Source organism: Cornus florida, unplaced genomic scaffold, assembly GCF_030987335.1.
Source record: "Cornus florida cultivar Cherokee Brave unplaced genomic scaffold, ASM3098733v1 CherokeeBrave_3.0.0_Hap2_Chr04, whole genome shotgun sequence".
Lineage (NCBI taxonomy): Eukaryota > Viridiplantae > Streptophyta > Magnoliopsida > Cornales > Cornaceae > Cornus > Cornus florida.
The window spans coordinates 80,026,905-80,054,657 of NW_026775574.1; the positions used below are offsets into that span (position 1 = coordinate 80,026,905).

Below are 27,753 nucleotides of genomic sequence, written 5' to 3' on the forward strand. Positions count from 1 at the left end.
GTGTGGTTTTACCCACAGTGTAGTATTTTTTTAAGAACTCTTGTTACAAGTTATCCCATGTGCTTATAGAATAATGAGGTAAGGAGTGCAATCAAGTTCTAGCTTTGTCCTTGAGAGAAAATTGGAAGAGTCTCATCCTAAAAGCATCATCAGAGAGAGTGGACAACTTGATAGTTTAACACAATTCAAGAAATTCATCGATGTGCTTATAGAGATCTTCAGTAGCAAACCCATGGAAAATTGGAAGCATTTGGATCATGGCTGGCTTAATCTCAAAGTGAGTTGCATTAGATTTTGGAAATTGAAAATAACAAGGGGATGTATATGAGGTGGGAATGAAGTGATCCCTCAATTGTGCCTCATTTAGATTATTACCATTATTAGCCATGTCTGATTTAAAGAATTCTCTTAACAATTTTGGCTAAGTTCATTGGTAATAAGTAGTAACACAAAGAAAAGTTTTAAGTGAAGAAAAACAACAAAAACTCACAAAAGGTCTTAAAACTGAAGCTTCAATTCCTTAGGCATCTTCGTCCTTGCTACTAGATTCCTGCACTTGAAAAGAAAAAGAAATAAGGTGAGATTTTAAAAAGTCCTAAAATTATAAATTAAACTAGAATTAATCTCAAACTCAACAAACCCGTGACACAGTCCCTAGCAATGGTGCCAAAAATTGATGTGTGTCAATAATAAATTAACCACTTGCAATAGAACGAATCCTTATAGGATAGGGCTAGTTGAGGGTGTCGAACCTCAAGGACTATGGTGGTTTATCAAGTCTTTAATTAATTGCTATTTTAATTTAGAAAGAATATTTATTGTGTGTTGTTATTCAAAAAAACATAAACATAAAATAAACAAAATAAAGGGATTGAGATCAAGAGAAGAAATACTTAGGGATTGACTTCACCACGACCCTCATACTATGGTTAACTATTCAACCTTGGGATTTCAATAATTATGTATCATATGGAATTAAACTTAATAACATTTATTTAATTCAGATTTAAAGAAAGATGTTCCATTAATTTCAATTAACTATAACCTAACTTCGGTTGGCACGAATTATCTACCTACATACTTCTAACTAATTTTGCAGTATAACTCGTCTTCCCTAGGCATAGACTATGAAACATTCATTCATGAAAAATATTTGAACACCATTGCATGATCTCTATTCTTATGTCTGATAAGGCTCCGCCAGATATCATCCATAAGAAGGGGTTGAATATAATTTAAGAATAATTAAATCTAAGATAAGGTATTAATCATTCAAAAACTATTTAATAATTTAAATAGCAATTGAATTAAGCAATTGTCCAAAATCATGCAATCAAAATACATAATATATTAAATTCCCAAAGTCTAGAACAATCAAACCATAGTATTTGGATTCGAGCTACATCAATGCCCTAGGAGAGGAATTAGCTACTCATGACGACGCAAGATATCATCTATGTTGTTGTGATCTTCATCGCCATGTACCGCCAAAACTCCTTTTGGATCTTCTTCTTCAAAACTCTAAAAGCCGCCATGAGAGAGAGATATCAAAGATAAAGAGAGCAATCGATGATTTTCTATAGCCTTCTCCTCTTCTTTTATCGTAGAGAACAAGTCTCAATCCCCTTTGGATTGGTTTTCTAGCTTTTGATAACAATTGGGCCTATAAGAAAATAAAGAAATATGATTTTTGATAATTCCCGCATGTATTTTTGACTTCCAAAACGTCTAGGCTTAAGCCTTAGAGTCCAGGCTCGAGCTTTGAGGTTCAAGCTCGAGCTTTTGGGTTCAGGCTCAAGCATCACTTGCCAATAAATTGTTCCAACTTTATAACAAGATTTTAACCCATTTAGAGTGCGAATTTGAAGACGGCTATTGGAGACAAAAATATTGGGCTTTGAGTATTCTTTCCAGAGCCGCTGAGTTTACTCAATTTAAAGTTTTGAGTCAAAAGTTATGACTACAATACTAAAGCGGGTTTAGAGTTTTCAGCCATGCTCGAGCCCGAAGTGGTGGTGCTCAAGCTTTCTGATTCGTGCTCGAGCCTTAAAGCTCGGGCTCGAGCTCTGGGAGCAAAAATTGTCCGATACGTCTTTTTATTGATGGTGCTCAATCATCTCTTCACGGTGCTCGATCCTAAGGTGTTGGGCTCGAGCTTTGGGTCTTTAGGCTCGAGCTTTAGGTGTTAGTGCTCGATCCTTGAGGTCTTGCACGAGGTTTGGGAGCTTGGAAATCAATTCCTTTAAATTCTGATGCTTTGTGTTCGAGCTTAAGGGTCAATGCTCAAGCACCCTATGGTCAAACTTGAGCACACTTTGTTCAGGCTCGAGCCTGAAGGTGCAAGGCTCGAGCTTTCTTGCCTTAGTGGAATTTATTGTTTTGTGCTCGAGCCATTGAACTGAGGCTCAAGCTTCTGAACTTAAACTCTTCCAAAATTCACCATTTTGACTCTCGGCTTGCTTCGAATGACCGACAACGACACGGTAAACTTCATTATCATTCTTTTCATCATAAAAGCTCGGTTTTAACTGTTTCTTTGGGAAAACATCTAAAAACATGAAATAAACATAAATCAATATAAAATAGGATAGATATATCATTTTAGGTTTTAAATATACGTATTTAGGGGCTCAAATATGCAATATTCAGCCCTCATCAGGTTGCAACCTATAGAGGTGATTTACACTCTTGCCAGAGGGACCTTGACTCAAACCGATTACAGGAGTCACTCAGACTCAGAGAAAATTAGCTTGCACAGCAGCTATCAGAGCTTGTTTTGGCTGAAAAATTGTTTTTCAAGCAGAAATCTCAAGTTTACTGGCTTAGGGAGGGAGATCAAAACACCTTTTTCTTCATGAAGAGCTTCAATTCCAAGGTTAACAAGAGGAAGATCCTTCCAATCACTGATCCCAATCGTATCCAACTTCAAGGTCAAGATCTTAAAACTGAGCTGCTTAATCACTTCCAATTTATCATTGGCCAAAGCAACAGTAGCTACACAGGTTTGACTCTATCTCATCAATGTTCATAAGAACTATTTCCATCCCACCTTCTTCCCTTACTCACAGTAATACCCACAAACACAGAAATCCAGAATTGCATTTTCTCATTCCACCCCAATAAGAGCCCAGGACCAAATGGATATAACTCATACTTCTTTAAGCAATCTTGCCAATAATAGGACAAGATATTATGGCAGATTTTAGAGACTTCTTCCTTTCAAGAAGAATGCTAACTAAAATTAATAGCACTTACATTACCTTGGTTCCCAAAAAACCAAACCTAACCTTAGCCAATGATTTCAGATCCATTTCTTGCTGTAATATAATCTATAAAACCATTTTCAAACATATCTCCATCAAATTAAGCCATATACTTCCCTTCTTAATCAGCCCTACCCAAACTGCATTCATCAAAGGAAGACAAATCTTTGATAATATCATCCTTGCTTATGAGCTATTGAATGGTTATCATAAAAGAAATCACTCTCCCAACTATGCCTTTAAGATTAATCTTAGGAAAGCTTTTGACTCCATTCACCGGCAATTTATACTGGATACACTACTTCTTTTTGGGTTTCCTCCGCTTTTCATTAACTAGATTGCTCAATGTATTACTATCCCATCCTTTTCAATTTCACTCAATGGGGAACTATTTGGCTACTTCAAAGGTAGAAGGGGTATAAGACAAGGAGATTAATTGTCACCTTGCTGTTTGTCTTAGCAATGAAGGTGTTATCACTGTGTGTTAATAGACAAATTGAGATCCAGGCTGGATTCACCTACCACTAGAGATGTAAGAAACTTTTAATCACTCAATTAACCTTTGTAGATGATATTTTGATGTTTTTTCATGCTAACTTGGCCTTAGTTCAGGTGCTATTGGAAGTACTTTACCAATTCTGCAGCTTATCTGGTATGCAACTCAATAGAGCAAAATCCAAAGTGTTCTTCTCAGGTGTGGACAACGGCTCGAAGTCTGCAATCTTATCACTGCTCTAGTTTGAAGAAGGGACACTACCTGTAATGTACTTAGGCCTCCCATTATCCTTATTTTCAATCAATACTAGAGATTATCAAACTCTCATTGAAAGAATTACTACTAGAGTGGGCTATTGGATAGCTAGGTTCTTGTTATATGCAGGAAGGTTCTTGTCAAAGGCAGTGTTGGTCAAGGCAGTTCTTTCTTCCATCCAAGCATACTAGTCACAATCATTCATCCTTTCTAAAAAAGTACTGGATCAGATCAACCAATTGCTTAGGAGTTTTTTTCTAGACTGGGGTTGCTTGGCATGTTGTTTGTAGGCCCAAGGCTAATAGAGGACTTGGTTTTCAAGATTTGGAGTTGGCCAATAAAGTAGCTAACTTGAAGCACATTTAAAAAATTTACAAACAGAAAGAGAGCCTGTGGGTGGAATGGTCCAAAGGTTATCTCTTAAAATCAAAAAGCTTCTGGTCAATTAAACCAACAAGTTTGAGCTCAGGTTTCTGGAGAAAGCTCTTGGGGTTAAGGTCAATGGCAAGGGGACTTATAAGACACAAGGTAAGGGAAGGAAAGATATAAAACTATGGTTGGATTACTGGCTACCTAATGGTCCAATTACACTATAGCTGGAACTCAATGAATTGGAAATTCTTCAACTTCATAATAGCATGCTAGTTGATATCCTAATTTCCAATAATCATTGGGTCAACCCTAACACCTTACAGCTGCACTAGTTCTTTCAAACGAGAAACTTCTTATCCCAATTATATGAACTGCCTCTTCCTACCATAACTCCAGATGTTATTGAATGACTACCTAGTCCCACAAAGGAGTTTTCTATGTCACACACATACAAGTACTTCACTCCACCCACCCCTGTTTTCCATTAGCACAAACTAATTTGGTTCAAGCACCATATACCTAAGCATAGTCTTATACTATTGATAACAGTGAGGGGAAGACTATACACTCTTGATGCTAAACCTGTCTTCCATAAACACTACACTAACAGCTGTTATCTATGCAATTCTGCTTAGGAGTCCATGACCATCTCTTTTTTAAGTATGCCTACACTTCTCGCATTTGGAAGTTTATTCAGGAAGTAGCAGGATTCTACATTAGGCCAGACAATTGGACACAACTACCGCATTGGTGTACTACCCATTGGAACTCAGATTTCTTAGTACACAAATTACTTTGGGCTGCGGCTGTTTATTTTATTTGGATGGAGAGGAATGCTAGAGCTATTAACAACATATTAGCCTCATCCACTAGTATCATAGCTCAGGTGAAAAGTTGTGTTAAAGCTAAACTAGCAACAACCAAACTCACAACCAGTTCTGATTTGAAGAAAATCCACTATATCCAAGAAATACAGTTATTGTTTCAACAAGGGTGTGCCTCCTTTGGTCGTCAACTCCTACTATCACCCTGACTCATGGTACTTGTAATACCCCTAGTTTTAAAAAGGATAAAATTGGGATTTTTATTTATTTATTTATTTATTGATTAATTGATTTAATTATGTGATTTAGTTGTTTTGTTTTTCTTAAGTGATTAATAGTGTGTATTTAAATTAATATTGTTTAATTGTGAATAGTGGGTATGTATTTAATTATTTATTGTCTTGAATTTATTTATGTGTTTTGAGTGATTATTTATTTGCTTTCCTTATTTGTTTTACATGTAATTAATTAATTAGGTTTAGGGTGTTACGTTTATGTAATTATGGGTGCCGACTTATAGGAGGTTGGAATTAGGGTTAAGTTTTATGGTAGCCTATATATTTAACTTTACAAGTCTGCTAGGGTTAAAAACAAACCTATGCACGTAAGTATTCTTGAGAGAGAAAATAGAGGCACACATAATGGTTTTGAGAGGAAACTATATGGGCCACCAGTTAGGAGTTCAACCGTGACCTGAAGGTCGTATCAAGGAGGAAGGAGTGGATGGATTGTGGTATTGGAACTGAGCAGTAGGAAGGTTGCCAGTCGTCCGTTCGTCGAAAACTCCATAGACAACGTTGTAAGGTTTCAAACCGAAACCTAAAGGCAAGTTTCATTCTATCTCCTTCCTGTAAACTTGTGTTCTGTGCATTCTATATGGTCTCCAGGAAATTAATTTAACTTTAAAATGGAAGGTTGATACAAGATTATCAGACTGTAACCTGTTGCATGCTTAATTAACTGGTCTTAGTTCTCTTGCATAAATTGTGTTGTTTTCGGTTTAGATTTTTGTCAATTGATTTACATTGGAACATGAAGGGCTTCTAGGGTTGTTTAGACTCCAATTGAACCTTGTAAACTTTAAAAAAAAAAATTCAGAACCGAAGGATGGAGTTCGCCGGTAGTAGAGAGGGCAAACAGGGGAACCATAAATTGTTTCGTTTATGGTTTATGTTTTGTCAATTAATTCATATTCAAATTGGAGAAGCTTTTAGGATTTTTAGGACTTAAACAGACAGTAAAATTTATTTAATTAACGTGCTTGAATTTAAAGGAATTTAATTGCATGAAATTGAATTTGTTTTAGGATTGCTTTTACGGTTGGATTATATACCTGTTTTAACTATGATTTCTCTTGAATGTACACTTGTTTTGAATAATGTAGTGATGCAAAACTACTTCTTATAATTAGTTGGGATGGTCTGGAACTTAAAACAGTGGGTTAGGAACTTGAACAGGGGCAACCGGAAAGTCAAAAAGTGTCCGGAATTGAAGAAGACGGAGGTTCAGATAATGGAGCAGGCTCCATTCTTCAAAGGAGCCAGCTCCATTGAGATGGAGCAGGCTCTAAACTATTTTGGAGCCGGCTCCAAGAGGATAGAGCAGGCTCCAAAATATAATGGAGCCGGCTCCACTTTTGGTAATGCACAGTAAGTGCGTTTTTGTGGTTTTTCTGATTTCAGGGGCTTAAATGAAATTAATGGAAAGTGGTGTGGGGTTTTAGATGTTTAAAATCAACCTATTAAAACCATAAAATAGTTAGTATATGCTAGTGTGTTAATATTAATGGACATCATGAATTTTTAAAAAAGATTAATGTGCATGTTGTTCAGGAAGGAGAAAGTCTTAAATTTCTAGTTTGGTTAGCCAATTGAATGGACTGAATTGAAAGATATTTTAGGGATGTTGTACCAAAGATATTTGTGATATATTTAAGTTCCATGAGGGTTGGTTGGGTTGTGGTTGTGGACGTCATGTAATTTAAATACATTGTTTCATGCTGTCAGAAGTGGAGGAGTTTTTATTTGCCGGTTTGTTTTAACCAGTTTATTTTGGTAAGTATAAAATACCATTGGGGTTGTATATAATGTGTTATGAGACTTCTTAGTTGACATATTATGTCAAGCACAGGTTTTAACATGGAGGATTAAAAAGGACGTCATGTAATGAAACGATAATTTTCATGCCGTCAGGGATTAAGGAGGATTTTCATTACTAGTCTTTGTTTTTATAATTTAAATGAACTAGTATGAAAGTATGGTTAGGGATGTCTAGTATAATGTGCTCAGCTCATATTTCTGATAGTCATTATACCATGGTGTGGGTGTTAATTGATGAACTATTGAAATTTCTGTTTTGTCAATTGGATAGATATAGATAGTTTAAATTGTCTATCAATGTGTTAACAATTTAAATGGAAGTTTTATGATTATAATTATATACTGGATGCATAATTTGGTCATACATATAATAGACTGTATTTATGTTTATTTTAGAGTATGGTTGATGAGTATTTATTATTAATTTGTCAACTATATTGGATGGAGGATGGTATGCACCGGTATGGGACAGTGGCATACTAAGTATGGATTAGTTCAAACACTATAACCTACCTATTCTGGATTGAGGTGTGAATTTACCATAAAGGTTCAGTCCCACTCATATTTGTGTCATATCAATTATGAATTGAATGACCTACTTTGGTTTCTGGATGGATTGTTATACTTATATCAGACCACTACAAAGAATGGATGATATTTTGTATTAGGAGTATACAGACTTTATATACATAACATTATGGTGCCATGGTATGAGCTTGAGTCTCAGGACTATGGTTTGGGTGCGTATATCTCCTAGGATGGACAACTGGACACAGGTGTTGTTCCCTGGTAGGTCTAGATACACATGACCACAGTATGTGCGATTTGCATGGTATCTCTACTCAGGCTGAGATAGACCCATTTGACTAGTGAGCGTCCTATAGTGTGTATCTATATCTATATGGACTATTTTAGCTATTGCCGAGCTATCTAGGATGTATCTGCGTATCGGGTTTATGTGTGGATTGTAGTAGTATGGAACTTGCATGTGGGCCTGACCCACCCTTATTTTTCAGGTGTTCGTGAGTACTAGGCTTAGGGCTTGATCGTGGTGATGCAGATACAGACACTCACTCCTCCGACTATATAGGAGTTCCTTTCTTATTTTAGTTTTGGGTTTTAATTCTGTATTTCATTTACAGTTGAGGATTATTAGGGGTCCACTTGGTGGATTCCCGAGTTGTAAGGATTGGAAGGTTTAAATTATATTAAAATTTTATTTAAAGGATTTTTCGTATTTAGAATTCTTATCAGCTTATTATTATTTTATCTTATTTCATTTTTTTATATATATTCTGTGTTCAATTACATATTGATTGTTTGGTATCCCTCAGATCTGTGCCCGGACTTGATCACCCGTGGCTCTATAATCGAGGGGTATCACAGTGCTGAGTATGTTGATTGTGGAATAATCATACTACTACTTTAAAGGAGAATTATCCTATTGATCATAAGTCTGTTTGTCCATTTTGTATCTCCTAGTTGGTGTAACTGTATTTTGGATTGGTTGTTTGTTTCTTGTTTATAGTTTGTTCCATGTTTGTTGATTCCCCTAATTGGGGCACCATGTACATTCTTCAGTCTTATATACAAGCTTATCATTTGCCAAAAAAAAAGAAGTATAAACTTGAAAGGAAAGAAATATGAAATAAGTTTTTCTCTGTATTAGTACACAATTCACAAGTTTATACGGGTTCTCTTTATAGGATAAAATACATGCACAAAAACAGAAAACTGATTACGGTAACTAGCTAGCCTAATTAATAATTTTCTAATTTACAGCATTTGACCAATATTCTATTTAAGGCAAATATCCTCCAAATATTATATTTACAGCTAATAATATTAGGTAGTATTACTACCGAATCTTTCCTTTTCAACACTCCCCCTCAAATTAAAGGTTGTTTTTTTTTTTTTTTTAATTTTTTTTTTAATTTTTTTTTCTTAGGGTGGCTCTGATACCATATAAACTTGAAAGGAAAGAAATATGGAAAAAAACCTTTTCTCTTTATTAGCACACAATTTACAAGTTTACACGGGTTCTCTTTATGGGAGAGAATGCATGCACAAAATTAGAAAACTGATTACAGTAACTAACTGGCCTAATTAATAATTTATTAATTTATAGCATTTGACCAATATTCTATTTACAACAAATATCCTCCAAATATTATATTTACAGCTAATAATATTTGGTAGTATTACTATCGAATCTTTCCTTTTCAACAGAAAGCGAGCAATTGAAGGTGACACATTGAATCTTCCATGTGAAATCATATGCACCATACTCTTAAAATTACCCGTCAAGTCTCTAATACAATTCAAGTGCGTTTGTAAATCATGGCGTGCTGCAATCTCAAAACCCCAATTCGTGAAATTGTATCTCAATGAATCAATTAAGTTGAACCATCAAAGACTCTTTCGCTCGGAGATGTTGTCCGACCCTTTCTACTCCATAGGCTATGAAAGTTTTGATATTTCAGTGGAAAAACTAAGCTTTCCTTGTAAGAAGTATAAAAAGGCTGGAATGGAGTGTACTTGTAATGGTCTAGTACTGTTGGGCCTTGACCATGACAAGTTGTGTGTATTATGGAATCCACCTATCAGAGATTATAAAAATTTCTCATGTCCACCTCACATATATGACAAATATAAGCCAAAAGGATTTTCTTATGATTTTTCCATGGATGATTACTAATATGGAATATTCGACTAGATAAGAATTCCAAGTGACATGGAGACTTAAAGGGTATGGATAAACATAAGGAGATAGAAATAACAACTATTACCCTCTCCAATTACTCTTAAATCCGTAATGGACAAGGAATGTAAATTTGTTTCATGATAGAAGACTACTACCGTTAATGCTTCTATAAAAGAAGTCATCAATTAACCTAAAAAGGTACGCGATAAATCCCATATTTAATCCTTTATCGGATAATCAACTGTTAAGTACTAACTTGACCGTCGAAGTGCACCCGACCGGCACAACGCCTGTCGTCACTTCTATCTTATCTTACAGGAAACATCTTTGACTCCGGCCCATGTAGATTTTACATCAACAGTTGGCGCCGTCTGTAGGAACACGATGTTTGATGATAGTCATCCTCCCAAAAATCTGCCCAGAGTCGAGTTGATTTCATTCAACAATCATTAACATGGAATCCTCTATTTTTTATTTTATTTTTTTCTATTTCATTTATCCATGTATTATTTATATATGGTGGTCGACTAACCAAAACTTGATTCAGTCAAGACTTGGACCACTAATTAGATTAGTGTCAATTCACTACCTTCCCTGAAATTACAGTAGAACTATCTATTATAATCTTTAGTCTTTGACTAAAAAGTCATTATTTATTTTTTCATTTGTACAAAACTCCCATTAAACTTCATTATTAGTTTTTTCTTATTTTCTCTGTGAAGAAGGTTGATAAATCAGCATCTCATAATTTACTGATTAATGCAACAAAATAGTTAATGACTTGCCAATTGAATTGATTAATAATCTAAAGGCTGAAGCTAATAAATTGTCTTACAACTCATTATTTTCATATGTCATTGTCACATATATTGTACTTGCAAAGTGGTTCCATTGTCAGAAAATTCAATAAATTGCAAGATATGTTTGTTTCTCCGTATTGTTTATGATATTCTATCTTTGATACAAGGGCTTCTAATATGTTATGGTCAACCATGCATTCTGATCAAACTAATTTTTGGAGTCAAACATGACGAACAAAATGTCGGCAGTGATCCATGATCTAAGGTCTCATAGTGTGTCTTGTATTCTCCATGCTATTAAACAACTGGGAATTATTTAGTCAACCAAAGTTTCATAGATCCAACAGTTTTATCAATCTCTGAATCGAAAGCTGTTTGAACCGTATTGAAACTCCATTGAAGATCCGGCCCAAAAGCTCAACATCATTTTTTTTTTATTCCGCATGGAGTGGAGCTGAACCGATAGAAATCAAATATTCTACTTCAGTCTTCGTATTGATAAGACAGAAGCAACTTTTAATTCTTCAATGGACATATGTGTTACTGGAGTAGTGAATTTTACAGACACCAACATTATATATACACTTGTGCAGTGCCACTACAGACTTGGCTCTAGATGATACTAGTACATGCCTAAACCTGTGATAGTGAATATTTCAAGTTATTGCTATTTTTCTCGAGGGCAAGACTTCTTCGCAAGAAGTGCTGTGGTATGATTTTTGTGCTAAAGCATGACTGAATATCCAATTTTTACTCAAATTCAAGGTACTTGCACTTTTAGATTTTTGTATCTACTGTCTTGCAATAAGTAGTAAAACTAAAATATGGAAGGTTGGAAACTGAACACCCTACGTGAATTTAGCTAATTCTGGTTCATATGTGTTATAATCATCTGACTATTTTATTTATGAAAAAGAGATTTTAATTTTGAATTCGTTGTGAAATATCTATCATTCTTTCCATTGACATTGCAAGATGAATAATTGCAAGTATTTTTTAATGTCACTGTTCTATTTATATGGAGCCTATATTCAAAAGTTTCAACTCAATATACATTAAAACTGGCAAAATAAATAAAGTCGTGGGGTTTCTTATGAGTTAAAGCAATTTAGTTATGACTGTTATAATTGGGTTAGAAACCTGACTTAATTATTGTCATATCCTAAAATCAAAATTTATCCTAAAATCATAATTTTTGGAGATTATTAAGATCTTTTTTGGAAAGCTTGAAATTTCTATTCTTATTATAAAGTTTTTCAAGATAACGTGTAACTACGAACCCCCTTATCAAAGGGGGCGAGCAACAAGCTAAGTAAAACCTCTAAAGATTACTACGTAAAAGGGGTCGAAATCAAAGTGCCCCGTACTATAAGGGCCCGAGCTGAGTGAAGCTCGTAATTATCATCCCTTGTTAAAGGGTGAGCTGGGTGCAGCTCATAGTACTCTACTTCCCTTGTTAAAGGGTGAGCTGGGTGAAGCTCATAGTAAGCTATTTCCCTTGTTAAAGGGTGAGCTCGGTGAAGATCATAGTAATCTACTTCCCTTATTAAAAAGTGAGATGGGTGCAGCTCATAGTACTCTACTTCCCTTGTTAAAGGGTGAGCTGGGTAAAGCTCATAGTAATCTACTTCCCTTCTTAAAGGGTGAGCTGGGTGAAGCACATAGTAATCTACTTCCCTTGTTAAAGGGTGAGCTGGGTGAATCTCATAGTAATCTACTTCCCTTGTTAAAAGGTGAGCTAAGTGAAGCTCGTATTAATCTACTTATCTTATTAAAGAGACGAGCTGAGTGAAACTCATATTAATCTACTTCCCTTATTAAACGGACGAGAGGTCGACTACACCTTATTAAAGGTTTTCTCATTAAAGGGACCAAGGGCCAACAACACATTATTCCCTCATTAAAGGGACAAGAATCCGACTACTCCCTCTACACAGAAGGGTGAGAGAATTAAAGCTTCCTTCATTTACTAGAGAGACGAGATGACTACCTCTCGTATTAAAAGGGTCACCCTCCTTCAGACTACACCTTTTTCCCCCATAAAGGAACGAAGGGTCAACTTCATCTTCTTCCCTCGGTAAAGAGATGAGGGGTTAACTACTCCTTTATTAAATGGTTAACTCACAATGCTCAAGCAAATCTACTTCCCTTATTAAAAGGGGCGAGAAAGTAATCATCAAGCATACTTAGCTTAGAAGGACTTGGCATTCCTGAAGCTTAACAAGCAAGATTTCGGGAATGGGGGGCTACTGATATGGAATATTCGACTAGATAAGAATTCCAAGTGACATGGAGACTCATAGGGCATGGACAAATTTAAGGAAATAGAAATAATAACTATTACCCTCTCCAATGAGTCTTAAATCCGTAATGGATAAGGAAAGTAAATTTGTTTCATGATAGAAGACTACTACCGTTAATGCTTCTATAAAAGAAGTCATCAATCAACCTAAAATGGTACGTGATAAATCCCATATTTAATCATTTACCGGATATTCAACTGTCAAGTTATAACTTGACCATCGGAGTGCATCCAACCGGCACAACATTGGTCGTCACTTCTATCTTATCTTGCAGGAAATATCTTCGACTCCGGCCAGTATAGATTTTTGCATCAACAATTATAAGGTGGTATTTATTTCTAAAGCTAATTTTTTTCAACCAGATGACTTTTTTTTTTTTTTTTTTTTTTTTTTTTTTTTTTGTGGTTTTTCGTTTCAAAGCTTAATGTTGGACCAAGCCTAGGAAATTCCCTTACTTGGGTTTTCGTGATGCTACGATCATTGTGAATGGTGTGTTACACTGGATTACTTTTACACTACTAAGAAATGCCAAGGTGAGGCAATACCTTTCTTCCGATTCTTCTAGTTCTAGTTCAACAGATGGTGATGACAATGGTAATTACCCAGCTTTTATTCATCCATCCTAAGATTTTAGAATGGATACAGTCAGAACACCCTATACTTTACCACCTTATTCTCGTTCCTCTTTATACAATTCAAACACCCATATATTCGAATATGCATATGATTTCACTAAAATATATGTGATTGTTTACCATGATATGGTGGATGAGAGGCTCAGGGAGATGCCACCACCAAAATGTATGAAAGAACATGATATATTTAATTAGTTTGACAGTTATGAGAAGTTGCCTTAGTTTATTTTGTAATTCCATTGATAATAAACATGTTATGGTATGGACTAGAAGCAATATTGTGAGAACAATTCTTGGACCAAGTTCATTGTCATCCCACGTTGGGTTGAAACAATGAGACACTTAGATTACTTAACGCCGTTGTGTGCTACTAAGATAGGTGAAGTTGTGATGTTGATAAATCTTGATAGTTTGGTCAACTATAATCCTAAAGAAAACAAGTGCAGGAGTATTGGACTAAAAAAATAATGGAGTTCAAGAGTGGTTTTATATGTGGATAGTTTGGTTTTGCCCATTAGTACACCTCAAGTAATAGGAAAGAGGAAAACGAAATTGTAAGGAGGTAAATCAAATCATCTCTATTTTCTAGCTTCTATACTATTTCTAAGTTAATTCTTGTGTTATGATTGTTGTGTTCTATATTAGCTAGTTATCAAAAGAAATACATATAGCTTCTCTTTTGGTAGAGAAAAAAAAGAAGTAATCAATATGTTATTGTTGTGTTAATTAGTTCATAATTTAGTGTAATTAAAATGACAATTACCATTATTTGTAATAATGAGTGTCAACCTCAGACTGTCAACTTATCTATATGTAGCTAAAGCATTGTAGTTAATTTGAGGAATTAGTGAAGATAATGATGGCATGCAATGGTAAATAGAAACATGACTGAATTACATGTGTGTGTATAGCTATGTGTGTTTGTATGTGTTTATAGTGTAAGTATGTAACTAAATGCATACATCTTGACAAAGTTTATATCTCATTCCCTTCCTACATAAAGGCATTTTTAAGTTTAATTTTAAATTTCTTGCATGATGTTTTCTTTTTCCCTCTCTCCCCTTTTCTAATTTTACAATGTGAAGCTTTTTGGCTTTTTCTTTTTCCTACCATGTCCAAACAGAGATAACAATTCAAGATACATGGCATCAATTGGCAAGCACACACCAGGCTCTATACCTAGCTTTGCTTAAATGATGGAGATCAATATCGGGAATTAGCAGAGAAACAATAAGTTTTGGGTTTGCTTTATGTTTCATAGGGTGTTTATTTTTATTTTTTGCAGTAATGAAACTGTGATTTCTGAGGCACACTAGGAGTATGCCTTTATTCTCGTCTTTATAATGGCTTAAAATAATTTGAACTTCTTGATATTTTGGTATTGATACTTCCCCATGTATGGTCATTCTCATTTAGCGAGGACAAGAAAGAAATTGTCTATTTTCTTGTCTTATGGTGATAAGAAACACACTCTATATTTGACTCCTTCCAGATGTGTTTGCTTGTTTGTCGGAGGAGAAGATAGTAATGTTTCCATTCTTTGTTGCAGATCATTCTCTTGGCAAAAATTTAACAGTAACCACCAATTACAAATGGTGAAAGCCATATTTAAAAATTTGTTTCATCCTGCGGAATGGAGTTGGCAATCATTTTCATATGTCCAAAGAATAAACAGAAAAACGATATTAATTAAGAGATATTAAAAAGAAAAAATAGAAATTGTTCAACTTAGTAATAATAGAGAAATTTATTAAGAGATGTAATGTAATATTTGAAGGAGTGCTCTAAAATAGAGATTGTAAGGGAGAATTTGCGACTTATTGCTAGAGAGCCATGCCCCTTTTCAACTTGGTGAGAACCGAGACTATTTTTGTTGATTATGAAAATTGTATTATTATTTAGCATAGCCTAAAATAAATTTTTACTTCCAATTTTTTCTGGATAGTTGAGATTGGTTGGTGGTGGTGCTGGGATTTTAAAATGATTTCAGAGTGCTAGCTATGTGACTCAAACCCCTAGTATGATGCATAAGGAACATGCTTTAAAATTATTTTGATAGCGAATGAATTATCAATTTTACCCGTAGTATGTAGGTCTACACAGATGTGATGATGGTTAAGTTTTTATAAATTCAATGCAATAAAGTTAAAACAGTATATTTTTTGAATTAGTTACGGTGTAATCAAGGTTTCAATATTTGACTACTTCAAAATCGTTTTTTTGTTTGTTGCAGTAAAGATCATTTCTCTTGGCATAAATCTGTTAGTAACTAGCAGTTCCAAATGGTGGCTATTTTGAAAAATGTATTTCATGACGAGAAAAGGAGTTGGCAGTTATTTCGATATGTTTTAAGAAGGTAATCTTCACGGTAATCAGAAAACATGGTATTATTAATTAAGAAATATTCAAATATATATATATATATATATATATATGTATATTGTTCGACGTAAGAATAATATAGAACTTTATTAAAACAGAGAAATAGTTTAAAGTTTGAACTAATTTCATGCAACCGAACCCCTAACATACAGTCTTTGTTTGGGCAGTGAAAATTCTCAGTTCCAATCAGGGGCGGAGCCAGTGTATTCCCGGGTCACTTGCCCCCTCTGGCATGGCCCGCCCACTATACATATAGAAATTTTTTTTAATTTTATATGTGTATATATAGAATTCTATATATAATGCCCCCCTGAAATTATTAGCTTTTAAAATCATTTCTTATTTTTCTACTTTTTTCCTAATTTACTCTTCAAATTCTTTAAAAAAAAAGTTAAATTTTCCTTGTAAATTAAATATTAATTGTTTCCTTTTTAAGTTGTCATTTTTCTTACTTTTTTTTTCCCTTATTTTTCTTCCCTTCAACTCTATTAATAAATTTTTTTTAACATTGTGCCCCCCCTAAAATAAAATCCTGGCTTCCGCCTTGGTTCCAATGGAACTGATTGGGGGTTCTGGGAACTTAGAAGTTCCAGGTTAAAGTAACCAAATAATATTTCAAAAGGAAAATTGTGAGATCTTGAGAAGAGGCCTAGAATGACCAACTCTAAAGTTTATTAATTTTTACCATTGATGAAGAACCTTTCTTATGGCTAAAAGGAAAGGAATTAAAAGTGCTAGACTTTGAAAAAAAAAAAATCCTGGAAATGATGTATGGAAAGTGTAGGATTAAATTAAATATATTGAAAGGACATTTCTTAAATGTAAGAGATAAAAGAAATTGAATTAAATTAAATATTGTTTGAGTTTTGTGTTGAACAAGGTTTTAAATTTGCAAAGAGGTGCTCTATTTACATAGTATTATGATGGGCAGTTGTTGCAGGCAATTCCATCATAAACTGGGATGCTTCAAAGTGGAATGTACTGTACGGATGCGAAAAGGAATTTGGAAACCTGAGAGGACATGCATTGGGTCCTTGCTTTTTATCCATTAGGTAGAATGAACAAGAAAAGAAAGGAAATAGAAAATTTTGAAAATTTTGGTTTCGTTTGGTTAGATGGAAATAAGGTAGAAAAGAAAAAAAGTAGAAAATGAAAGAAAAGTGATTTTCTAGCATGCATTTGGTTAGCATGAAAATTTATCTAATAAAGTTGTAGAAAAATATTAATATGTTAGTTTGGATAGCATGAAAGTGAAAAGAAAGTGATTATACATACCAAAACTAGCATTTGAGAGAGATATATGAGTATATATGTCTCTCAAAGGTAGGGATGGCAAATTATGACACGACACGACAACCTGACACGAACATAACACAAGTTAAAAAGGTTTGGGTTTAGCATAAACGGGTTTGGGTCATAAAAGGGTCAACAAGATTAACCCGTTTTCTTAACCATGTCGGGTTAGGGTTGAAGGGTTCAACCTGTGTAACCCGTTTATGACCCATTTAATTCAACATATTATAATCGTGAATATAACCTATGTAATATGTTACCTATTTAAATCCAATTACTATGGATAGTTAAGTCATTTCAACATAAACCTTATCTATGCCTTATGATTTTTCTTTTTATTTTAAATATTTGGATTAATTATGATAATTTTTTTTTTATTATTTAGTATTTAATTAAATATTAAATGTCTCATTTTAATAAATAGGTCATTAAACGGGTTAATACGATTACCTGTTTAATAAACGGGTGTTAGTGTTGGGATTCTTGACACGATTATTAAATGGGTTGAGTTTGGGTTTACCTATTTAGTATAATACCCTTACATTAACACGACACGAACACGAATTGGCACTCCTAATTTTTTTCCCCTAATGTGATATTTAAGAACTAATTTAGAATTTATTTCAATATTTATGTTTACCTAAATAAAGTCTTTTAACTTTTTTGGCAATAAAATTAAAAGATTAGGGATTTTGTGAAAAGAAAAAAAAAAATAGTAAAAAAAAATAAATAAGATAAAAGAAAAAGTTTATAGCGAAAAGGGATGATATTATAAAATGAGGGGCGTTGCTTAATGAGTTTAAGTACCTTATGATCATTCCCTTAAAAAGAGAAACCTCCCTTACCATTTGGTGGCCTAATTCAATTAATATTATTAATGTCCACGTTTTTTTGAAATTTTTTTTTTTTTTTGAAAGGTAAATGAAAATTTTTATAAATAAGAATATAAGCATATGTGCAGGCCCATGAGTTTGCCCAATGCAAACACAAAGTGTCCAACATACATACATACATACATATGAGATATATATACATTCGGAAAGCCATTCCACAAACCCTATTCCATAAACCCTTCTGCCGCATTGAAGAGAACACAAAGAAAGCCAGCAATGGAAGGCAACACACAAAGTCTTCCATGTGATGTCATATACACCATACTCTCCAAACTACCCGTCAAATCTCTGTTTCAATTGAGATGCGTTTGTAAATCTTGGCGTGATGTAATCTCCGAAGCCCAATTCTCGAAATCACATCTCACTGAATCAATTAAGTTGGTCGACCGTCAAAGAATCTTTGTCCGGGACACCATGTACGCCTGTTTCCGCTCCATAGGTTGTGACTCCATGGATACTTGCGATGACGGTTTAGACGAAACAATATACTTTCCTGTTGAGAAGTATACTAGGGCTAAAGTGTTGTGTTCTTGTAATGGTTTAGTACTGTTGCGTGTTAACAAAACTGACAATATGTGTGTACTTTGGAATCCATCCATCAGAGAATTCAAAAAGTTCTCATGTCCATCTCATATATCTCACAACTACAGTCCACATGGACTTTACTACGATTCTTCCATGGATGATTACAAGGTAATATTTTTCTCTCGAGGGCTGGAATATAATTTTATTGTTTTTAGTTTCAAAGGTCAATCTTGGACACAGCCTAAGAAATTCCCTTATTTGGCTTTTCACGGTGAGACGGTTGTTGCGAATGGAGTGTTGCACTTGGTTGCTCTTAAACCTAGGAAAGTTGCCAACATGAAGCCTCCCTTTTCACCATACCCATTTTTCGTTACACTCCAAGGCCAATTTTCCGATAAGCCTAATTCATATTCGATTGTTTACTTTGATACGGTGGATGAGAAGTTCAAGGTCATGCCACAACCAAATTGTATAAATGAAGGAGACAAATTTAGTTTGACGCTTATGAGAGGATGCCTTAGTTTATATTGTGATACGAATACGATTGCTAGGGGTGTGGTGGTGTGGACTATGAAGCAATATGGTGTCAACAATTCTTGGACTAAGTTCATTGTCATCCCACGTCAGCTAGGAATAAGCTATTTTTATACCTTGACACCATTGTGTGCTACCAAGAAAGGTGAAGTTGTGGTGATGACTGACAGAGGAGGTATACTCATCTATAATGATAAAGAAAACAAGCACCGGCTAATTTGGGAATCAAATCTAAGTTATCCAACTTTATATGTGGATACTTTAGTTTTGCCTTGTACAACTCCAGTAAAAAGAAAGAGGAAAAGGGGATTATAAGGAGGTAAATCAAAAAATCTCTATTTTTCTAACTTCTCTTTCAATTTCTAAATTAAATATGTTTTTTAATTGTTGTGATCGACATTAGTTATCAAAAGAAATATATATAATTTTTCCAATGGAAGATTCAATTATCTCGAGTCATGCCTGTATTTTCGATTACATGTTTATGTAGCTAAAGCATTGTAGTTAATTTTAGAGATTAGTGAAGATAATGAAGAAATGCAAAGGTAAATAGAAACAGGACTGGATTATATATGCATGTGTGCATATATACGTATACTTGGACGTATTTATGTTATAAGTTTGTAACTAAATGCATACATCTTGACAAAGTCCATATCCCATGCTGATTGACCTTCTATTTAACAATGTTATTTGCCATTTAATATTTCCATAACTAACAAGCTATATTAGTAAAATTGTGACAAGCTTGGATAGCTATATCGACGCTACAAATTACTTCTCAGTCTCTTCCCACATAAAGTCATTTTTAAATTTAATTTTAAATTCTTTGAGTAGTCTTTTTTTTTCCCTCCCCCCTCGCTCCTTTAGTAATTTTTTTTTTTATTTTTTTTTTCTGTGAAGCTTTTTTATACTTTTCCTATCATGTCCAAACAGGGACAACAGCTCGAGATATTGGCAAGTATGCATAGAGCTACATGAGTCTCAGAAGAGTCATCCGCTCGCTAATTTTTTTATTTTTATTAAACACCTACCTCAATTGAATTTTTGGTAAAACTCATCTATTTTGGTAGTTTGATTTTTTATTATTATTATTATTTTACTGTAGTTTAAAGTTGCCCTCCCTTAAAATAGTTTTCTCACTGATTATTTATACCTAGCTTCGCTTGAATGATAGAGACCTCAAGAATTAGCAGATCAACGGTGAGTGTTGGGTTCAGCTTTATGTTTCATTTATTTATATATTATTCGGTAATGACACTGTGAAGCACTCTTGTCGTTTTTCTTTATTCTCTTGCTTTTATAATGGTTTAAATTTATTTGAACATGTCGATATTTTGACATTGATACTTCCCAAAGCATTAATAAGAAACAAGCTTTAGATTTAACTACTTTCAAATGTGTTTGTTTGTTCTTTAATTGCAGTAAATATCATTTTCTTAATTGGCAAAATTTTACTAGTAAGTTGCAGTTATAAATGGTGAAAGCTAGTTATATTGTTTCACGCCGAGGAAAGGACTTGGCAGTAAGTTCCATATATCACAGGAAGGGAATCCAACAGAAATTGAGAAATTGTTCGACGTAGTAATAATGTAGAAGTTTATTAAGAGATGTAATGTAATACTTGAAGGAGTTAAAATTATAAATTGCAGTCAGCTTGATCTATATCCTTTAATTAGATTGCAAGGTTGATCGGGGGAGAATTTGTGCTTTATTGCTAGAGAGCCAACCTGGCCCCTTTTCAACTTGGTAAGACTTTTTTTGTTGATTTGGTACAAAAATTGTGTTATTTAGCATACCCCAAAAGAAACTTTTACTTCTACCTTCTTCAAAATAGTTGAGATTGGCTGGAGGTGTTGCTACGATCGATTTCTTCATTTAAAAGGGTAATTGACTTTCCCACGAATGTTATGTACTGTTTGATAACCTCATTCAGCTTAAACGATTAAGACCCGGTTAGGATTGGCTTTAAAAACTATTTTTGGCTCTCTAAACCCCGAAAGCCAAAATTTAGAGTATTTGGATTGCTCAAGGCAAAGAACTTTGGCCTTCTGGAAGAGCCTTAATTTATAGGAAGCTGGAGGGGACTAGTTTGCTTCTTCCTAGAAAACAAGGGAAGTCAATTTCCCTTTAATAAAACTTCCGTAATTCATTCCTGGTAGGCAAATCTCAACGGCATAATCTTAGCTTAGGAACTATTCAATGGATACCATGCATAGCCACAAATGTCCTCTTAGATGTGCTTTGAAAATCGACTTGAGAAAGGATTTTGATTCTATAAGATGGCTCTTTTTGCTTGATTGCCTCTCTCTCTCGGGCTTCCTTCCCATTTTTATCTCCTAATCCAAGATTAATGCATCATGTCTCCTTCATTCACCATCCCTTTATATGGAAAACTCCAAGGTTTCTTAAAAGAGTTAACGACCTTAGACAGAGGCACTCACGTTTTGTTTTGGGTAATCGAAATTTTCACTAGAGATGCAAGAAAATGTCTATCCCAAATCTCATTTTTGTAGATGACCTGATTTTACTATCATATGGTGGTCTATATTCAGTTTAAACATTGAAAAGAGCTCTAGACCTCTTCACTCAGCTCCCAAGCCTATCAAAAATGTCAATTTTTTGTTCAGAAATTGATCCTGCAACGTTGGAGGAGCGAACCTATCAAAAAGGATGGATGGGTATGTGTTTGAACTGCCTCGATCACCCTTGAGAAATTTCTCGCTTTCTTTCTTTTCCCAACCTTCCACACTAGTCTAACAGAGCCATTAAGTCTGGAATAGTCTGTCAGTCCCGATGCATAGATTTATACTGTGGCTAGCCATTTTAAATATACTCTTTTTTGTTTTGGACAGCAAAGCCATAGCATGCTGGCACATCCCAAACTCTTGTAGCCTTCATCTCTAATCTGTAGAATCTCCATCACATCTGTTATTTATAGTGGTCATGATGACAAAGGACATGCTCTAATAGAAGAAAGTAAATGAGAGTTATGGGCTGAAAATTCAGAAACCAATCTAAGATTCAGGGGTTGTTAGTAGAAAAGAAAGATTGAAAGTAACAAAGAAAAGTCTATTGGAATCACTCCGACAGGACCTAGGTATCACACCCAGAGAATGCCTCACACCCTTAGAATTTGTGAATCACTCAAAAAAAAGTCTCAAAGAATAATTTTATTCAATCATTCGCTGAGTATTCAGAATAACATAGTATCCTTTTTATAATAAAAGATGACCCTTGGATTATCCTACAATGGAGGTAATCAAAAGTTGACTATAACTTAATAAAGTAACAAATAACTTAATTGATGTAATTTAATCTAATTATGTAATTTACCAAAACAATGCAGATTTTCCATAATTAATGCAATTACCAAAATAATGAAATTTGACCAAACCCCCTAATAATGCAATTTACCAAAATGATGCAGATTCACCATAATTAATGCAATTACCAAACTAATGTAATTTGACCAAATCCCCTAATTATGCAAGACTCCAAGTGGACCCTATCATTTAGCATGTGCCAAATAAAGGTTTGAGCTCTAGAATCCTTCTTGCCATGCCTTTAAATACTTTAAAAGGCTGATGCCAATGTTCTCTACCAATTCTCTGCAGCTTGGAAAAACTCGGCTCCCACGAGTTAAAGGGATGAAATTGCTCATAAGTATAAAAAGAGCAAGAAAATTTCAGCCTTGTATTCAGCAATTTCCATAATTTGCACCAAAAACAATGCATAAACTTCAAAGTTCGATCAGAAATAATAGTGTTGTGCAACTCATGAAGTCGGACAACTTCTTGAAAAAAAGGTTTAGCATCGTTGATAGCATTGGAGGTCATAGAACATAGAAGAAAATGCGCCTTTTTCGAAAAAAGATCCAGAACAATGGTTATAGCATCATGTCCTCGACTAGTTCTAGGCAACCCCATAACAAAATTAGCATCTGACCCATCACCTCTGTTAAGAACTCCATGGCGAGTACCATGTCGAAACTCAAGGCTATATATCCTTCCACGAATGTATTCGAGTAAGAATATAAAGAGCAAACCAGTTGGTTCCATCTAGGTACTGTGCTCCAGAATCCAATAGACAAATGTTGTTTGGATCAAGTCCTAAACATATTTTCTCCTCTAGTTTATAATGCATAATTGCTGCATTAGGACCAACTAAGGAAATAGTAGGAAAACTTAACCCACTAAAATGATCTTTTGATGCGTGAGATCCCTCTAGCTTATCACTTACATGATTAGTTTCTTCTGGCTGTTGGTTTTTCCAGACATCATCTACCAAGTTGGTGGATATCTGAACCAGCTTCTATTGCTTCTTGGCACAAGCATGCTCCCATTTTTTTGGGGTGCCCACTAATATACACCAAGTATCTACTCCAATATATAGCCGCAGCTTTTGGAAGATTTAGAATAGAAGTATTATCTATCCAAGACGCAATGAATGGTTGTGGATATTGTTTAATGGAATTTTAAGACACTTAACCATGGCTGTGGAGACAACATTTGGGCTGCCACTGCCACCAATGGTAGGCTTCCGAGCTTGATTTCCACAATGAACTTGCGTCTCAAAATGAGAGGTCTGTTGCCCATCTTTGCCACCAACTTTAGGGTCTTCAAGGATGCACGTCACAATGGAGATGGACGAAACAATGTCTCCAACTTCTTTCACATGATTAGTGTTGCAGGTTTCATCATCAAGCAGGTTCTCACAATCCTTGCTAGCCATTGTACTCTTTCCTTCAGGATCAGCCATGTTAGATAAAGACGGTTTCGATCCATCATATGGCTGCATTGTTGTTGTTTGTATGCGGTAAGTTCCATCATGTAACTTCTTTGTAATATCTCCAGCAACATCATGTGGCTCATTATAATTCATTTCTAATGAATTTCTTGGAAACTCGAACATTTGGTGTGGTGGTGGATCAGCCCTCACATTCTGCCTTTGTTGCACATTTAAAGGATGTTGTTGCTGTCGACCACTGCCATTATTTGTACTGGATGTAGTAGGAGCAAAATTGTTAATAGGCTGACACATTCAAGCTTCTAACTCATTGAATCGGACATTCAACCCATTAAGCTGCTCCACAAGCTTAGATATCAGCTCATCTTGCTGATTAATACCCGATCTTTCATTTCCTACTTGTGTTGACATGATGTCAACTGAAGCTCTGATATCAAAACTGATGTAGGACAAAGGATAGGCTCAAATAGAAGAAAGTAAATAACAGTTATGGGCTGAAAATTCAGAAACAAAACTAAGATTCAGGGGTTGTTAATAGAAAAGAAGAATTAAAAATAACAAAGAAAAGCCTATTGGAATCACTCCAATAGGACCTAGGTATCACACCTAGAGCTTCAAACCCTCAGAATTTGTGAATCAATCACAAAGAAATCTCAAAGAATAATTTTATTCAATCATTCGCTGAGTATTCAAAGTTACATAGTATCCTTCTTATAATAAAAGATGACCCTTGGATTACCCTACAATGGAGGTAATCAAAAGTTGACTCTAACTTAATAAAGTAACAAATAACTTAATTGATGCAATTTAATCTAATTATGCAATTTACCAAAACAATGCATATTTTCCATAATTAATGCAATTACCAAAATAATGAAATTTGACCAAATAAAGGCTTGAGCTCTAGAATCCTTCTTGCCACGCCTTTTAAATACTTTAAAAGGCTGATGCCACTGTTCTCTACCATCTCCAGTATGGTTGGCTTTTTTGTTGGCAGTTCAGCTGCTTTTGGCTTTCATTAGCCCAACGTGTTTTGATTAGTTCTAGGACTGTTTTCCCTTAGCTTTCTCACCGCAGACCTTCTACATAAGTTTACTCATTTATACAATTGCTTAAATTTTCAAATAAAAAGAAAATGATTGCTTTCGAAATAGAAATGGGGTCTAATTAATTGCATTTTGATGAAGATCATTTTGTTTTCTCTCCGTGGTTGAACCTTGCAGTGCACCTTCTGTTTTATTATCATGATTCTGTATGCTTTTGTTTATGTTAAAATGTTCAGAGATTATTACAATTGCTTTTGAATGAATGCTTGTGGACAATCATATATACCACAATCATTTAGAAGGTGGTGTGTCTTATAAGTTGTTTTTTCCTTAAAGAAATAGATTGGTTTACTGTTTCTTCTCTTGATTTTTGGATAGTAGTTATATGGAGTTTCGGTTTATACCCTTTATGGTTTTTGCATAATAAATACGAATGCAGTTTTATAATTTTGGCTAAGAAGGTGGATAATCATATATACCACAATCATTTAGAAGATGGTGTGGGTGTGTTTTATCCTTTTTTGCACCACTCTACTAACTAGGTTATCAAGCCCTTTTATAAAGCAGTCTCCAAGGTTTCATTGTGATTTGTCATGCTTCTTAGAAATTATTTTATCAAAATACCTACACTTGTTTGTTTTGGAACTTGTAAGTGATGTTGTTTAATGTGGGTTGAGGAAGTTTGGTACGTTTTAGTCAGAAATATGATGGTATTGAATTTGCAACACTTATAAACAAGTGTGATTTTTATGTAGGATTTGTTGTCTACCATTTTTAAGAGTCAATAGCTTCATTGGTTTGGTTTTCGTACCTTTTTTCTTAAAATAATAATTTAATGACTCCAAATTTATTTGTAATGCATTTTGATATGTAATATTGTACATGAATTATCATATGGTTCTACTTCCGGTACCCAAGCACCGGTTCTGGTTTCGATTTCGGTTTCTAATGGCTCCATCGGTTCTATATGCACCCTAAATTGACCCATTTATCCCTTTTTTTTTTAAATACCAAATATCTATAAACCTAAATGACAAAAATGCCCCTTATATATATATATATATATATAAGCTAACATTTTTTTTTTTTTCCTTTTTTTTCATCTCTAGTAATAAAATGGTGACCATGGATTCCAACCATTGTATAGGCCACCACCGGCGACCGTAGTGCCACCATCCCCATCTCCATAACCGCCACTACCATTCCCAACCCACAACCACCAGTGGCCATTTGCATCACCACCGACATCCTAACCCACAACCACCACCATCCTCCGCACAACCATCACCATCCTCGCCCCAACAACCACCACCACTATCACCATTATGTTTCTTCTGTTCAATGAATTTCATAGCCAAAAGTGAAATCTCCATTGCTAAAGTTCTCGTGCTTGGCGGCAGCTTCGAGACCGGTTCTGCGTCTCTATCTTGGCATGGTGACGACTGTTCCAAAGAACCAACCACCACCAACACCACCACAATTGATGGTAGGGATATAAATGAGCCGAGCTTGGAGGTGTTCGGGCTCAGATTGACATATCTGTAGGGTTGTCCGAGCTCGGCTAGAGCTCGATCGAGCCTAGCTGAGCCCAGATTGAGCTTGGCTTGACATTGTTTGGATAAAATCAAGCTCGGCTCGTGAGCTCGTTTACGCAAACGATTTTCATTTTTTTATTTCAACAACAAAATAAACAGTTGGGAACAAACTGACCAGAAGCACACACAATCAATGGATACACATATCATGAAGAAATAAATCGATCACCATTGAAATCCAGTAGATTTCAAATCTCCATCATCTTCAACTTGTTTTCACACTGAAAAGAAAGGAAATTGAGATTCCATTGCTCATCACAAGAAAGGAGGAGAGGAAACCTTCGGCAATCAAACTGTCAATAGGTGTAGTTTGTCAATCATTGGAGCTTTAAGGTGGACCTTGTCGATTGGTGGATCTTTTCAGAACGTGGTAGATTGTGTTACATTGGCGACGACCCTCTTATGTTCTTTTTTCGGAAGGTCCTCTTATATTCTCACGAAGGAAAATGAACAGATGAAATTAGGGTTATGTTTATATTATAAATGGGCTTAGATCACTGAAAAAGATAATGGACTTCGATTATTGATAAATATACCGGGCTTGGATTCAATATTTTAAAAACCTTATGTCATTAATCGTGTTGGGCTGGAATTTATATGTAAGTGAAGGATTGTTATATCTAGTTTAAGTGAGCCTGTTTATATATGGGCTAATCTAATATTACATAAATAAATAAAAAAAATAAAAAACTATATACATATATCTCGAGTTCAAAACAAGCCCTTAACCGAGCCCCGGAGAGGTGTTTGAACTTGGCTCGTTTAATAAATGAGACTAAGGATTTATTTGAGATTGGTTCGTTTATTAGAGCTCATTTGGAATTATTTCTCTATTGCTTAAAAGTGTTTTTATTTTGAAAAATTGCGTTTAGATATGTTTGGTAATCATTAGAATTGCTTTAAATGGTTTCCAAATTTAGTTCAGTAGAACATTTGAATGAAGTTAGAATTTGTAACTTATAAAATTGGATTATGGTTGAATATT

The 27,753-nt window shown here is 34.7% G+C and overlaps 1 protein-coding gene across 1 annotated transcript; it reads left to right on the forward strand.

Moving 5' to 3' along the window:
* The first annotated feature begins 18,535 nt into the window (after nt 1-18,535).
* Nucleotides 18,536-20,349, forward strand: LOC132305187 (F-box protein CPR1-like). Its single transcript, XM_059802864.1, has 2 exons — nt 18,536-19,553; nt 20,315-20,349. The coding sequence occupies exons 1-2, from the start codon at nt 18,536-18,538 to the stop codon at nt 20,347-20,349; spliced, it is 1,053 nt and encodes a 350-aa protein (XP_059658847.1).
* Nucleotides 20,350-27,753: the final 7,404 nt, after the last annotated feature.